General features: G+C 50.5%; 1 protein-coding gene across 4 annotated transcripts in view; it reads left to right on the top strand.

The window, feature by feature from the left end:
- The window catches only part of VAV2 (vav guanine nucleotide exchange factor 2), a 210,219-nt gene that overhangs the window by 120,758 nt on the left and 73,420 nt on the right, over positions 1-16,041 (top strand). For all 4 annotated transcript variants that reach the window (XM_064290621.1, XM_064290623.1, XM_064290622.1 and 1 more), the window contains exon 4: positions 5,875-5,943. In XM_064290621.1, coding sequence (XP_064146691.1) covers positions 5,875-5,943 — 69 coding nt within the window. The remainder of the gene's footprint in view (positions 1-5,874; positions 5,944-16,041) is intronic.

The following is a 16,041-nucleotide window of genomic DNA, read 5'->3' as shown; positions in this document are numbered from 1 at the left end:
TTGTTTGTCTGAGGCAGGAACTAATTGGATCTGCAGCTCCATTCTCCAGAGGATTCTTGGTCCCAAATAGGGATGCCAGATAGGAGCAGTAAAGGCTTCATGGGCAGCAGTATAGCTCGTCTGGCTTTAATATTCCTGTTTCATCTCTGTTGGACGGGGCAGAGAAGGAGATGACAGGCGGGGCTGAACCAGGACACCGGAAAAGACGGAGACGAGGGAAATTTTGAGAAAATCACACACACAAAATCAGTTATTTATTTATTTATATTGTGCTTTAGATGAAAGTTTACAGTGCAAATTAGTTTATACACAAATTGTTTTGTGACATTGGTTGCAATCCCCGCAACGTGTCAGCACTATCCCCCTTACCCTTTTTTACACCTCAGGTTCTCCGTGTCCATTTGTCCAGTTTTCCTGTCCCTGTTTGCCTTCTTTTTTTAAAAAAACAATAATAATTTTTATTGTGCCTTAAGTGAAAGTTTACAGATCAAGTCAGTCTCTCACCCAAAAACCCATGCACAACTTGTTATATACTCCTAATTACTTCCCCCCATCCTGAGACAGCCCGCTTCCTCCTTCCACTCTCTCTTTTCATGACCATTTTGCCAGCTTCTAAGCCCCTCTACCCTTGCATCTCCCCTCCAGGCAGGAGATGCCAACATTGTCTCAAGTGTCTACCCGAACCGAGTAGCTCACGCCTCACCAGCATCCCTCTCCAACCCATTGTCCGGTCCAATCCATGTCTGATGAGGTGGCTTCAGGGATGGTTCCTGCAGTGGGCCAACAGAAGGTCTGGGGTCCATGATCACAAAATCAGTTATTTTTTGAAAGAGACAAAAATTCTGAAATAACTATCATGTCTCATTTAATAGTCACCCACTTTCTGTCTGGAAGGACACGGGATACTGGAATATCTTAGCCCCTAACAAAGTATGGAGTTAATTTCCTTGAGCAGCAGGAAACAGCCTGGTTGAGGATGACCACAGGAGTAACAGAGAACAGCTACCATGTCTTGGTGTTGGCTCCACGGCGAGGGGGTGGAGGACCCAGGATCCAGGTCTGAGTTTGCCTAGCTCCAAACCCTTCTCTTAGCTACCTAGTGCTTCTGTAACAGAAATACCACAAGTGGGTGGCTTTAACAAACAATTTTATTTTCTCACAGTTTAGAAGACTGGAAGTCCAAATTTAGGGTGCCGGCTGTAGGGGAAGGTTGTCTTTCTCTGTTGGCTCTGGGGGAAATTCCTTGTCTCTTTTCAGCTTGTTTCTTGGCTCCTTGGAGATGTCATGTGGTGTGACACCCATCTTTCCCTATCTCTGCTTGCTTGCTTCGTTGCCTGCTCAGTCTGCTCTTTCTATATCTCAAAGACATTGACTTAAGACACATCATGTGCTAAAAAGGTCTCACGCCCATTCCCAAATGAGATTATAACCATGGATATAAACCCATTGCCGTCAAGTCGATTCCGACTCACAGCAACCCAGTAGGACAGAGTAGAACTGCCCCGTAGGGTTTCCATGGCTGTAATCTTTATGGAAGCAGACTGCCATGTCTTTCTCCTGCACAGCGGCTGGTGGGTTTGAGCTGCCAACTTTTTGTTTAGCAGCCAAGCCCCTTAGCCACTGAGCCACCAGGGCTCCTTAACCACAGGTATAGGGGTTAGGATTTACAATACATATTTTTGGGTGACACAATTCAATCCATAACACACTTCAACTGCTCCTCTGCCTCAACTTGTCGGTCATGGCAAGTGGTTTCATCCGAATGCCAAGTTCGACTGAGGGATAGAGCCGTATGTGAAGGAAGACTGTATTGGGCTTCAAGGGTAGGAGTGCCGCAGTTGATTGGTGATGTCTGCCTGGGCACAGGACGAGTGCATGGTGGTGTGCATGCTGCAGAGTTGCTACCTCTAGCTGCAAAGTGGAAGGCAGGTCTGTGTGAGGCTTTGGCTCATAAAGGAGAATGCAGGTGCCCACTTCTCACTAGAAAATCTCAATGCAGCTCATGAAATAAATTTACTTTGGTCTTGAGCATAGCCCCAGTATGGGGACCTGTTATCAAAATATCCAGAAAGATCAAACCCTGCACTGTGTTGACCTAGCAAGCCTGTGCCCCTGTTATGTGGCCCAGAAGGGCGCTGAGCCTTGCCACATGGATTGTAGGCTGAGTCTGGGCTCTCAGGACACTGGGGGAAAGAGGCCCCTGGAGACCCCATCAGCATTCTTTACACAGAAGAGCATCTCTGCCCACCAGCCCAGGGAACCCGCGGCAGAGACGACCCAGACAGCCCGTCCGAAGGGCTGTTGAGCAGTGGACTTTAGAACGTTTCAACCCCAGCAGGCGGAGAAGTCACCTGAGAGCCTGGTAAATCCCAGATTCTGGTGCTGAACCTCGGCCATCCTGACCCAGTGGGGCTGGGGAGGGGCCTGAGAATCGACCCTGGGTGGGGGTGGTGGGGAGGATCACACCGGACTCTGAATCTCAGTGCAGTGGGGACTCAGAACAAGAGCAGCCGACAGCTGACCTGCCCCAGGCAGCGGAGCTGGGTGTGAACACCCTGTTTTAGCAGCTTCTGGGTTTTGTGCTGGAGTCCCTGGGGGGCACAAATGGCTAAGTGCTCAACTACTAGCTGAAAGGTTGGAGCTTTGAACCCACCCAGAGGCGCCTCAGGAGACAGGCCTGGCAATCTGTTCCCAAAAGGTCACAGCCTTGAAAACCCCACGGAGCCATTCTACTCCTCACACGTGGGGTCGCCATCAGTTGAAATCGGTTTGACGGCAACCAACAACAGCAGCAGCACCAGCATGGTTTGTGCTCTGGTTCAAACCAACAAGCGAACACAGTGTGCTGTGCAACACAAGGGCTTAGTCTTCTGCTGCTGCTGGAACAGAAATACCACAAGTGGATGGCTTTAAAGGGCAGGCATTTACTGTCCGATGGTTTTAGAGGCTGGAAATCCAAATCAGGGTGGCGGCTCTAGGGGAGCGCCCGTCCTCGTCTGTAGCTCCGGCAGTTCCATGGTGTTCCTGGCGTCTGTCTTTCCCCGTGTGTCTCTGTCTAGTCTTCCTTTTTTATAGGATACTACTTTTTTTTACTTAGAACTGATGAGGTTTAGGACCCACCCTACTCTGGTGTGTTTTCATTAACATGACAAAAGAAAACCCAGTATCCAAACGGGGTTGTATTTACAGATACAGGTGTTAGGACTTCAACATGTATTTTGGGGACGCACTATTCATTCAAAAACGTAGCTAAAGAGACGAAAATAATTCCTCCTGAATCTCCCAGAGGTCACGTTGTTTTCTCTTTATTGTGTGTGTGCGTGCGTGTGCGTAGGTAGTTGAGCGGGTTGAAATGAGCAGGTGCCACTTCTTGATGTGTGTTGGGCGCGTCATCAGAGTCATCAAACACTCTCTGGAAACTGCTTCTTCCTGGCGCAGGGGCTCCGTTGGGGGATGCGCTGTCTAGGTTTAGGCAGCCCTGCCGCTGGGTTTCTGCCCCCTTGCTGTGCTCTCAACATGTGGCTACGGCGAGTGGCCTTGCAAACCGTGTGTGCAACCCTGTCCTGGCAGTGGGTCTGATGCCCAAATGGAGGAAACGCTTCTCATTTGGGACCGTGCAGCCACTTCTCGGTCTAGCCCGGAACTTCTGGGCTCTCGGCCTGGCACACGCCACACCTCTGCAGCCATAAGCCCCTGCCTCTGCAGCCACAGGCCCCCACCTGTACAGCCACCTGCCCACCTGTGCAGCCACGTGCTCCCACCTGTATAGCCGCATACCCGAGCTGTATAGCCACGTGCATGTAGGCTGTGTCCTCTGGCGGTCGGTGTCAATTAAGGGTCTAGAGTGTGGTCCCTCTGCTCAAATCCTGTCATCCATGCAGGATCTGGGCCTGCTGGGTCACACCCCATCACCCACATGAGGTCTGGTCTGCTGGGTCACACCCCATCACCCACACGGGGTCTGGGTCTGCTGGGTCACACATCACCCACATGGGGTCTGGTCTGCTGGCTCACACCCTATCAAGTACAGAGGGTCTAGCTCTGCTGGGTCACAGCCTATCACCCACAGGGGTTCTGGTCTGCTGGCTCACACCCCATCACCCACACAAGGTCTGGTCTGCTGGGGGCTCAGCTTGTCAGGGAGAGGATGGCAAGAGTTTCCTTGCTGTATGCAGGGCTGAGCTGGGGGCTCAATGCTGACCTTCAGCCCCTCTGTGGCCCAAGTACCCATACCTCCAGTGCATGGTGATGGGATTGAGACCAGAAAGGACAGAGAGAGCCGTGACCCATGTAAAGTCTGCCCCTGGGATGTGGGCTACTGCTAGGAAGCCCCAGGGGGACACGGGACCACTCTTCAGGGTCTGCATTGGGAACCCCAGGCTCAGGGTCACACAGGAAGTAGGGACAGAGCCGGGCAGGATCCAGGCCCCCAGCTCATGGAGCACCCACCCCAAGCCTGACCGGGGGAGGGTGCAGACAGTGGGTTTGGCCCCAGGGAATGGCTGCCAGGCTTCGTGAGTGTCAGCTGGACCCTGGGTGTGAGGATACCCTGCTGGTATCTGCTCTGAACCACCAAGATCCCTTCTGCACGAGGCCCCCGGTAACAGGTTTCCGACGGGACCACGCCAGGCCACAGGGAGATGTTTGGTTTGATTAAAAGATCATCTCTCCACACCTCTGGAGGTGAGCGACTCTGGCCTGTCACTTTGAACATGGCAGGTCCCCTGCCCTCCTGCCACGCCTTCCTGTCCCCAGCCCCGTGGCATTGCAGGCTCTGTGCAGATGGGCTGTGCTCAGCCCATGCGGGGAGGCCTGTCCACTTCAGCCACATGGCTGCTGCAGAGCAAACAGAGTGGAGCCATGCCAAGGTCTTCTGGCCCCAGGTGCCTCCCTGCCCACACCACTCTCCGGGGCAGGGCCCCCTTCCCGGAGGCCCGGGTGCTGGTGTGGTGTTTCAGCTGGTTGCATAGGTTGGGACAGAGGTGTGTGACAAGAGGCAGCTTACTGTGTGTTTGATGCCCAGGGACAAGACCCAGAGGGCGAGAAGTTGGTGCTGAGCCAGGGGCGGGACGGGCGTTGGGGTGATGGCTGTGAGGATGGGAAGACAGATCCACTTCGCCTGACAGCTGCTTCCTTGGTGACTGCAGCCAGCCCCTGAGTCTGGGGCTCACATCTGGGTCCTTGTAGAAGGCAGCATGGTACAGAAACACCAGCCCTTTTCCAGCACATACTCACCCATGCCAGGCCTGGGTAGGGGTGGTGGGTGGGGACCGGCATGCTTATGGAACTCAAGAATATTGGGACATGGTGGTGGGCATGTGTCACCATTGTCCTCCTGCCCAAAGACCCCCACCCGGGCATGGAGGACGGCACCCCAGAAGTTCCCTCCTGCTTCCCCTCCTTTGGGTGCATGGAGCTGGCACCTAACCCCCACATGAGGCCCGAAGGGGTGGTGCCTGGGGCATCTGGATTCCTGTTCCAGAATTCCCTGAAGTATGAGCACAGTTAAGTTGGAGGCAGAGCTGTTACCTGGGATCAAGGCTTCTGCCATCCCCCACCTGGTCCCTCATTTGCCAGTGGGGACATTGAGGCCCTGAGAGGAAGTGAATTCCAGTGTCTGGGGCTGCAGGTGGCATGGGCTCTCCTGAGGCCAGCCCCTGCTCTCGAACCTCCCCCTGCTGCTCCTTCTATAGCACTTACTAGCACAGTTGGGACCCTGCCTCCTTCCCTGTGGGCGGGAGCCGACCAAGGCCCGCGTGCTCCTGGGGAGAGCCTCGGGGCTCCCCCCAGGGCCTTTGATGCATGACAGGTGGGGCGGCTGGTGCCAGCTGTGCCCCCGAGACTGCCCACCTCACTTCTATCTTCTCCCCACAGGCCTTTTCCCTCAGAGGAGACCGCAGAAAACGATGATGACGTGTACCGAAGCCTGGAGGAGCTGGCGGAGTAAGGAACCTGGCGGGAGCCAGGGAGGGAGAAGGGAGGGAGCCTCACAGGGGCCCAGGGGCCGCAAGGAAGCATGGCAGCCATGCTCTAGGCAGCTGGCCCCTTGGCTGTTCCTGCCCAGGGAACCTCCACCTAGCTGGCCGCGACACGGATTTTCCACACACTTCTGAAAGATGGTAGATAGATGCGTGGTCCCTAACTTTCCACCCTCTTTTGTTCTAGAAGGAGGTACAGTGGTAAGAGCTTGGCTGCTAACCAAAATGCCATTCGTTCAAATCCACCAGCCTTGCTTTTTGGAAACGCTATGGGGCAGCTCTACTCTGTCCTATACGGTGGCTATGAGTTGGAATCGACTCGATGGCAGTGGGTTTTATTCTAGAAGGCTGCACAGCGTCTGAGAAGTTGATGCGGGAGTTGGCCCTTGGCCCAAGGTCAGACCTCATCAGAGATCTCTGTTTCTGCACAGTTGTGGCAGGAGCTGGTGGGGGCTGGTGCTGAGGCGAGCATGGGCTGGGGTGTTCTCCCAGGCTGGGAGAACTCTCCCTGGCCCTTGGATGCTGGTTGGGTGGGGAGATGGCGGTTGCCATTGAGTTGATTCTGACCTGTAGTGACCCTATAGGCCAGAGTAGAACTGCCCCATAGGGTTTCCAAAGCTGTAGTCTTTATGGGAACAGATCACCAGGTCTTTTCTCCCTCAGAGCTGCTGGGTGTGTTTGAAAGACCAACCTTTTAGTTAGTGGCCAAGTGCTCAACTGTTGTGCTACCAGGGCTCCTGGGTGGGGAGTAGAGCTGGTGTTTCAGAAGTGGGGGCCCCCTCAAGTGCAGACTAAAAGGAAGGGGGATTTGTGGGTTCAGAAGGGCTGTCTCTGGGGGTCCGGACTGATACTCAGGGTAACACCCCGGGCAGGGCCTGTCCTGTCTCCCTGGGGCCCGACCCTGCCTCTCCCCAGGTCTCTCCTTCCTCTGCTCCATCACACACATCCCAAGGCTGGCCCCATCCCTGCTGTTTCGCTTCATGGTTCCAGAGCCTCAAGGAGGTGGATGGGACTCCCGGGCAACTGGATGCTTCCTAAACAGACAGTCTGCTTGGCTCTGGGGGAATGCGGTGGCCAGGGCTGGGGTCACTTGGCTGCTGCTCAGAGAAGGGAACAGGGTAGCTTCCCTAAGGAGGGGCTGTGGGGAGGGGCAGGGCCCCCCATCCTGCGGTGAGGCCCAGCCTGCGGATCACCCCTGGTGGCACCTGCCCTGGCTTGCCCGCTGCCCCCCGCCCCCGGCTTTACTGCCTTGTCACCCATTGTTCCAGCTGAATGCCATGGTCCCTCGGAGGGCTCAGTACTCTGTGCCTTTCCCTTCATCTGGTCACACAAACCCAGGATGAGAAGTGCGAGGAGCATTAGAGCCTGTCTGTGCTCCTGAGTGCCTGCTGTGTCCATGCACTGGCCTGACCGAGCACTAAGGCTTATCGCTCGCCCTCACACCCTGGGCTGCCTCAAGGGTGTTTGCGACCAAGGCAAATATTTTTTGCAAGAACCCTGTCTGTAGAAACAATCTGAGTCATCCAGAAGGCTGCAGTCAGCACTGTCCTGGCACCCAGCCTCACTCGATTCCGTGAGAGTGGTGCCTCATCAGCCAGTTGGGTGTCTGCCCGCCTCCTGGGAACCCAGCCAGCACAGGCCCTGGGTGGGTCCCTGGTGAGGGTCTCTGAGGTCCTCTGGGCATCTGGTCAAACCCGTGGGTTACAGGGCTGGAAGCACCCTGCAGGGGAGAAATGGGACGGCCAGGGCTGGAACCCTCTGCCTGGGTGTCACTGCCTGCCCTGACAGGTCCCAGGAATGGGAGAGGGACTTATGAAATTTCTAGAAAGGCAAACTGGAATACACAAGGCCCTGGGTCAGGCCATCTTGGCACTGTGAGGGTCATGTTCCACCATCCTGAGGCAAGGAAACCAAGGCCGGGTGAGGCTGAGGGGTTCTGGCCAGTGACTCAGGTGGAAGGAGGTGTCTGAGGGAGTCTGGGCCTGGCCCGGCCCATCATACCCCTGGCCTTGCATGCTGGCCAAGTCCAGGGTTGAAGACTGCCTCCCTTGCCCCCAGCCTTCTGCATCTTTGTGTCCTTCTCATCTGCCCAGTCCTGGCTCAGGTGTCACCCATCTGTGAGCCTCTCGTGCCCCACGCACTGGCATCACTGTCTTTTCCCACCCTCCGGAGCACCCACATCCTTGTCTGGCCGTCTGTCGGTGCACCGTGATTTAGTGGTTAGATGTCTGTGCCTGTAAGACCAGTGGTCCCTGGGATCAGAGCCTGTGTCTCCTCCACCTGCATCCTTGTCCTAGTTATCTAGAGCCGCCATAAGAGAAATACCTCCAGGTGGGTGGCTTTAAAGAACAGGAATTTATTTTGTCACAGTTCCAAAGGTGAAGTGTCCAAACTGGCTGTATTGATTCCTTCTGTGAGCCTTGCTCCCAGTGTCTGGTGTCTGCACATGTTCCTTGGTGTACCTTGGTGTCTGTCATCCCCCCGCCCCCAAGCGTGTGTATCTTTTTAAAACCCAGAAGGGTTTGGGTTTAGCTTTAGGACCCACCCTGCTCTGGCATGCCCTCATTAATAGGACAAAAGAAAACCCTGTATTTCCAAACTCGGTCATGCCCACAGGTACACTGGTTAGGACTTCAACACAAAGGCCAGACCTGCCTGTTCTAGTGGCCAACCTGAGGTTGGTGGCTCTGCCTTCTGGAAACATCCATGAGTGGTGAGCCTTACTGAGGAGGCCATGTGTGCCTTGTGCAGCTGGGCTGGGCACAAGTCTCTGCTTGGTGTGTGGAGGCAGGATGCTCCCCTTGACCCAGGGGTCCTGCCAGCCCAGGTGATGCAGGGTGCACACTCCGTGTTGAGCACTCCTACAGGGCTACTCAGGCAGGGCTGGGGTGTGTGCTCCCCTCTTTGCCCATTCCTGTTGTGGCTGCCCTCTTGAACCAGGCTCCCCTAGCATGGAAACACTCTTTCTGGGCCACGTGACTGTACAGTGCAATAATATCCCGTGTCATGAAGACTGGCCCCTAATCCAACATGCTCCTGGTGACTGCCGTTATTGCAAACATGAATCATAAATTACAGGGAAGGGGAATGAATTTGAATCTTTAACTTGAGGTTTGGTCCCAGCAGCCCGAGTTTAATAAATTTTTCATGCTTTTCTTTTTCTCTCTCCTTTCACTGAAAAGCAAGATCTCACAGCATCCTGTCTCTGTGGATTTGGTATCGATATTTCGCCATTACAGCAATTTACGAAGCACAAACAGGAATGCCATCTCTTACCTGGACCCCTCATGGGGAGGGAAGGGAGGTGGGAATTTTCAGGCTTCGATCCACAGCCAGGTTTGGGCAGAACCACCACATCTCCCCTTCAGGCTCATGGCTGAGTGTCAGCAAGGTGTTCCCCTTGTCTTTCTAAAGCACTCCTCCTGCCCCCCTGGCCTGGACACGGTGCAGCCCTTTAGGAGCATCAAACACTGACACCAGGTGCAGCTTTCCTGTCCCAGGACCCCCATGCTGTTCTTAGCCCTGGGGAGGAGCACCATGTTTGAGTGGCCTGGTACAGGCGTTCATTCATTCATTCATTCATTCGACCCATGGTTTGTTCACCCAGTCAGCTAGTCATGAGGAGCGCTTCCTGGGTGCCAGGCCTGGGCCCAGGAGCTGTATGTATACAGGTGAATGAGGCCCACCCTGGCTCCCAGGGCCCTGTGCTGCTGGAGGGAGGCGAAGCCGTTTCAGGGCAATGTGGGGGGTTATAAGCCAGGAGGGGTGACCCCCTTTAGAGAGGCAGTCCTCGCTGGGGGTTTTGGGAGCCCTCAGGCGAGGTGCGGTCACAGCCCTCAGTGTCATGTTAGAGGGGTTATATCGAGGCTTTAGCCGATCCAGCTCTCAGAACGGTTTTCCACGGTGAAAGATGCCTTCTGCCGACTCCCGGAAGCGGGTCTGTGGTCCTGCCAGGAGTATGTGTCTGTCCTGCTTCCGCTACGCCCTGTCAGGTTCCTGAAGAAATCAGGACCGGAGCCCTTGACAGACTGGGGTTGTAGCCTTCGCTCTACCGGCTTCTCCTCACGTGGCCTGTGCCGAGTCGCTCCCCTCGCTGCATCTCGGTTTCCTCATCTGTATCAGGGCGATGTGGGTGTGGGCTTCGTGGGCGTGTGGGAAGGTTGACAGTGACCTTGCAGGCGGTGTGATTAGCACAGCAGCCAGCCCACCCTGTGTGCACTGGTGGCATCCCCCTTGCCAGTTCCACCAAGAATAGGGCTTCTCCCCGTTTCCCGGTGGGCCAGGCAGGCCGTGCAGTAGAAACAATTCAAGCCACGTAAGCAATTTAAAATTTCCTAGTGGCCTCATTAAAAAAAACAATAAAATGGAACAGTGAAATAAATTTTAAGAATATATTTTCTATAGCCTAATATATCCAAAATATTATCTACTTCAACATGTAATCAATATAGAAATATAATAAGCTATTTTGCCTTCTTTGTTGGTCTTACAAGTCTGCAAATCCAGCGTGCACTCAACATTGACAGCAGTTTTGATCAGACTGGCCACACGGGTGCTCAGCAGCAACATGTGGCCCTCACCCTGAGCTGGGCACTGAGGCCTGGGCCGTGTGTGGCCCTCACCCTGAGCTGGGCACTGAACCCTGGGCCGTGTGTGGCCCTCACCCTGAGCTGGGCACTGAGGCCTGGGCCGTGTGTGGCCCTCACCCTGAGCTGGGCACGGAGGCCTGGGCCGTGTGTGGCCCTCACCCTGAGCTGGGCACTGAGGCCTGGGCCGTGTGTGGCCCTCACCCTGAGCTGGGCACTGAGGCGCCCGGGGTTTAGGAGCCAGAGCAGAGCCCCTCCCCCACATCGGAATGGATAATGCTGGTTGAAAATTATTTTCTCAAGGGCTATTTGCTCACTTTTGGGATCACCAAATTGTATAAACAAATTGTAAGAGCAGCTGGTTGAAAAAATAAACACAAAACATTGCCACTGGAAGACGCCTTTCAAGCAGACGAGAGGCCTGTGTTTGAATTGCTCTCACAATCTAGCCCCCTGCGTCTACATGGTGGCTCCTCCCACTCTCTGACCTCCCCCGCCTTGTTCCTGTGCAGCCCTGGAGCCTCATGGAGGTGCTCCCCACTTCTCCTGGGCAGGCCTGGGCCCCTGCACTGGGGGAGGTGCTGGCCCAGGGCAGGGGCCAGGTGTGTGCACATGTGTGCATAGAAGAATCTCCTGCCTTATAACCTCCAGGGGGCTGTCTAACACCCGGGTGACTCTGATGCCGGGGCTGGTTTGTGCGAAAGTGCAAAATTGAAGAGTATACCTGCTTGGGCCTCTCGGCACCCTGGCCGGCAGTGTCTGAGCGCTCTGGGGCCTCAGTTTCCCCGCCTCTGGCATGAAGGCAGCACACCTGATGATCTGTGGGTACTTGGAGCTCGAGGCACCCACAGCTCTGTGATTTAGGAGCTGGCCGCCCTGCGCTGCTTTCCCTTCGCCCAGAAGTGAAGTGGTTTGCAGGCTTAAACAAATGTGATGGTGACAGGGCGGGGAACATAATTTATCCGTAAACGTATAGCCGCATGGTTTAGTGCAGCATAAAATGACGGCGTGGTGCTAAATGTGTCAGGTTAGCATCGCAGAGATAATTTTTTTTTTTTTAATAATTTTATTAAGCTTCAAGTGAACGTTTACAAATCCAATCAGTCTGTCACATACAAGTTTACATACATCTCACTCCCTACTCCCACTTGCTCTCCCCCTCTTGAGTCAGCCCTTTCAGTCTCTCCTTTCTTGACAATTTTGCCGGCTTCCCTCTCTCTCTATCCTCCCATCCCCCCTCCAGACAAGAGTTGCCAACACAATCTCGAGTGTCCACCTGATATAATTAGCTCACTCTTCATCAGCGTCTCTCTCCCACCCGCTGACCAGTCCCTTTCATTTCTGATGAGTTGTCTTCGGGGATGGTTCCTGTCCTGTGTCAACTGAAGGTCTGGGGAGCATGGCCGCCGGGATTCCTCCAGTCTCAGACCATTAAGTTTGGTCTTTTTATGAGAATTTGGGGTCTGCATCCCACTGATCTCCTGTTCCCTCAGGGGTCCTCTGCTGTGCTCCCTGTCAGGGCAGTTATCGATTGTGGCCGGGCACCAACTAGTTCTTCTGGTCTCAGGATGATGTAGGTCTCTGGTTCATGTGGCCCTTTCTGTCTCTTGGGCTCTTAGTTGTCGTGTGGCCTTGGTGTTCTTCATTTTCCTTTGCTCCAGGTGGGTTGAGACCAATTGATGCATCTCAGATGGCCGCTTGTTAGCATTTAAGACCCCAGACGCCACATTTCAAAGTGGGATGCAGAATGATTTCATAATAGAATTATTTTGCCAATTGACTTAGAAGTCCCCGCAAACCATGTTCCCCAGACGCCCGCACTTGCTCCGCTGACCTTTGAAGCATTCATTTTATCCCGGAAACTTCTTTGCTTTTGGTCCAGTCCAATTGAGCTGACCTTCCATGTATTGAGTGTTGTCTTTCCCTTCACCTAAAGCAGTTCTTATCTACTGATTAAACAATAAAAAACCCTCTCCCACCCTCCTTCCCTCCCCCCCTCGTAACCACAAAAGTATGTGTTCTTCTCAGGTTTACTATTTCTCAAGATCTTATAATAGTGGTCTTATACAATATTTGTCCTTTTGCCTCTGACTCATTTCGCTCAGCATAATGCCTTCCAGGTTCCTCCATGTTATGAAATGTTTGACAGATTCGTCACTGTTCTTTATCGATGCATAGTATTCCATTGTGTGAATATACCACAATTTATTTACCCATTCATCCGTTGATGGACACCTTGGTTGCTTCCAACTTTTTGCTATTGTAAACAGAGCTGCAATAAACGTGGGTGTGCATATATCTGTTTGTATGAAGGCTCTTGTATCTCTAGGGTATATTCCTAGGAGTGGGATTTCTGGGTCGTATGGTAGTTCTATTTCTAACTGTTTAAGATAACGCCAGATAGATTTCCAAAGTGGTTGTACCATTTTACATTCCCACCAGCAGTGTATGAGAGTTCCAATCTCTCCGCAGCCTCTCCAACATTTATTATTTTGTGTTTTTTGGATTAATGCCAGCCTTGCTGGTGTGAGATGGAATCTCGTCGTAGTTTTAATTTGCATTTCTCTAATGGCTAATGATCGAGAGCATTTTCTCATGTATCTGTTGGCTGCCTGAATATCTTCTTTAGTGAAATGTGTGTTCATCTCCTTTGCCCACTTCTTGATTGGGTTGTTTGTCTTTTTGTGGTTGAGTTTTGACAGAATCATGTAGATTTTAGAGATCAGGTGCTGGTCGGTGATGTCACAGCTGAAAATTCTTTCCCAGTCTGTAGGTGGTCTTTTTACTCTTTTGGAGAAGTCTTTAGATGAGCATAAGTGTTTGATTTTTAGGAGCTCCCAATTATCGGGTTTCTCTTCATCATTTTTGGTAATGTTTTGTATTCTGTTTATACCTTGTATTAGGGCTCCTAGGGTTGTCCCAATTTTTTCTTCCATGATCTTTATCGTTTTAGTCTTTATGTTTAGGTCTTTGATCCACTTGGAGTTAGCTTTTGTGCATGGTGTGAGGTATGGGTCCTGTTTCATTTTTTTGCAAATGGATATCTAGTTATGCCAGCACCATTTGTTAAAAAGGCTATCTTTTCCCCAGTTAATTGACATTGGTCCCTTGTCAAATATCAGCTGCTCATACGTGGATGGATCTATGTCTGGGTTCTCAATTCTGTTCCATTGGTCTATGTGTCTGTTGTTGTACCAATACCAGGCTGTTTTGACTACTGTGGCTGTATAATAGGTTCTGAAGTCAGGTAAGGTGAGGCCTCCCACTTTCTTCTTCTTTTTCAGTAGTGCTTTGCTTATCCGGGGCTTCTTTCCCTTCCATATGAAATTGGTGATTTGTTTCTCTATCCCCTTAAAATATGACATTGGAATTTGGATCGGAAGTCTTTTGGTAGAATAGACATTTTTACTATGTTAAGTCTTCCTATCCATGAGCAGGGTATGTTTTTCCACTTAAGTATGTCCTTTTGAATTTCTTGTAGTAGAGCTTTGTAGTTTTCTTTGTATAGGTCTTTTACATCCTTGGTAAGATTTATTCCTAAGTATCTTATCTTCTTGGGGGCTACTGTGAATGGTATTGATTTGGTTATTTCCTCTTCGGTGTTCTCTTTGTTGATGTAGAGAAATCCAAGTGATTTTTGTATGTTTATTTTATAACCTGAGACTCTGCCAAACTCTTCTATTAGTTTCAGTAGTTTTCTGGAGGATTCCTTAGGGTTTTCTGTGTATATAATCAAGTCATCTGCAAATAGTGATAACTTTACTTCTTCCTTGCCAATCCGGATACCTTTTATTTCTTTGTCTAGCCTAATTGCCCTGGCTAAGACTTCCAACACGACGTTGAATAAGAGCGGTGATAAAGGGCATCCTTGTCTGGTTCCCGTTCTCAAGGAAAATGCTTTCAGGTTCTCTCCATTTAGAGTGATATTGGCTGTTGGCTTTGCATAGATGCCCTTTATTATGTTGAGGAATTTTCCTTCAATTCCTATTTTGGTAAGAGTTTTTATCATGAATGGGTGTTGGACTTTGTCAAATGCCTTTTCTGCATCAATTGATAAGATCATGTGGTTTTTGTCTTTTATTTATGTGATGGATTACATTAGTGGTTTTTCTGATATTAAACCAGCCTTGCATACCTGGTATAAATCCCACTTGATCAGGGTGAATTATTTTTTTGATGTGTTGTTGGATTCTATTGGCTAGAATTTTGTTGAGGATTTTTGCATCAATGTTCATGAGGGATATAGGTCTATAATTTTCTTTTTTTGTAATGTCTTTACCTGGTTTTGGTATCAGGGAGATGGTGGCTTCATAGAATGAGTTGGGTAGTATTCCGTCATTTTCTATGCTTTGGAATACCTTTAGTAGTAGTGGTGTTAACTCTTCTCTGAAAGTTTGGTAGAACTCTGCAGTGAAGCCATCCGGGCCAGGGCTTTTTTTTGTTGGGAGTTTTTTGATTACCGTTTCAATCTCTTTTTTTGTTATGGGTCTATTTAGTTGTTCTACTTCTGAATGTGTTAGTTTAGGTAGGTAGTGTTTTTCCAGGAATTCATCCATTTCTTCTAGGTTTTCAAATTTGTTAGAGTACAATTTTTCGTAATAATCTGAAATGATTCTTTTAATTTCATTTGGTTCTGTTGTGATGTGGTCCTTCTCATTTCTTATTCGGGTTATTTGTTTCCTTTCCTGTATTTCTTTAGTCAGTCTAGCCAATGGTTTATCAATTTTGTTAATTTTTTCAAAGAACTAGCTTTTGGCTTTGTTAATTCTTTCAATTGTTTTTCTGTTCTCTAATTCATTTAGTTCAGCTCTAATTTTTAGTATTTGTTTTCTTCTGGTGCCTGATGGATTCTTTTGTTGCTCAGTTTCTATTTGTTCAAGTTGTAGGGACAGTTCTCTGCTTTTGGCTCTTTCTTCTTTTTGTATGTGTGCATTTATTGATATAAATTGGCCTCTGAGCACTGCTTTTGCTGTGTCCCAGAGGTTTTGATAGGAAGTATTTTCATTCTCGTTGCTTTCTATGAATTTCCTTATTCCCTCCTTGATGTCTTCTATAACCCAGTCTTTTTTCAGGAGGGTGTTGTTCATTTTCCAAGTATTTGATTTCTTTTCCCTAGTTTTTCTGTTATTGATCTCTAGTTTTATTGCCTTGTGGTCTGAGAAGATGCTTTGTAATATTTCGATGTTTTGGACTCTGCAAAGGTTTGTTTTATGACCTAATATGTGGTCTATTCTAGAGAATGTTGCATGTGCGCTAGAAAAAAAAGTATATTTTGCAGCAGTTGAGTGGAGAGTTCTGTATAAGTCAATGAGGTCAAGTTGGTTGATTGTTGTAATTAGATCTTCCGTGTCTCTGTTGAGCTTCTTACTGGATGTCCTGTCCTTCTCTGAAAGTGGTGTGTTGAAGTCTCCTACTATAATTGTGGAGGTATCTATCTCACTTTTCAATTCTGTTAAAATTTGATTTATGTATCTTGC

This window comes from Loxodonta africana, chromosome 9, assembly GCF_030014295.1.
Source record: "Loxodonta africana isolate mLoxAfr1 chromosome 9, mLoxAfr1.hap2, whole genome shotgun sequence".
NCBI classification, from domain to species: domain Eukaryota; kingdom Metazoa; phylum Chordata; class Mammalia; order Proboscidea; family Elephantidae; genus Loxodonta; species Loxodonta africana.
Note: the sequence above shows the minus strand (reverse complement) of the source record. Positions and strands in the feature narration are given on the sequence as shown.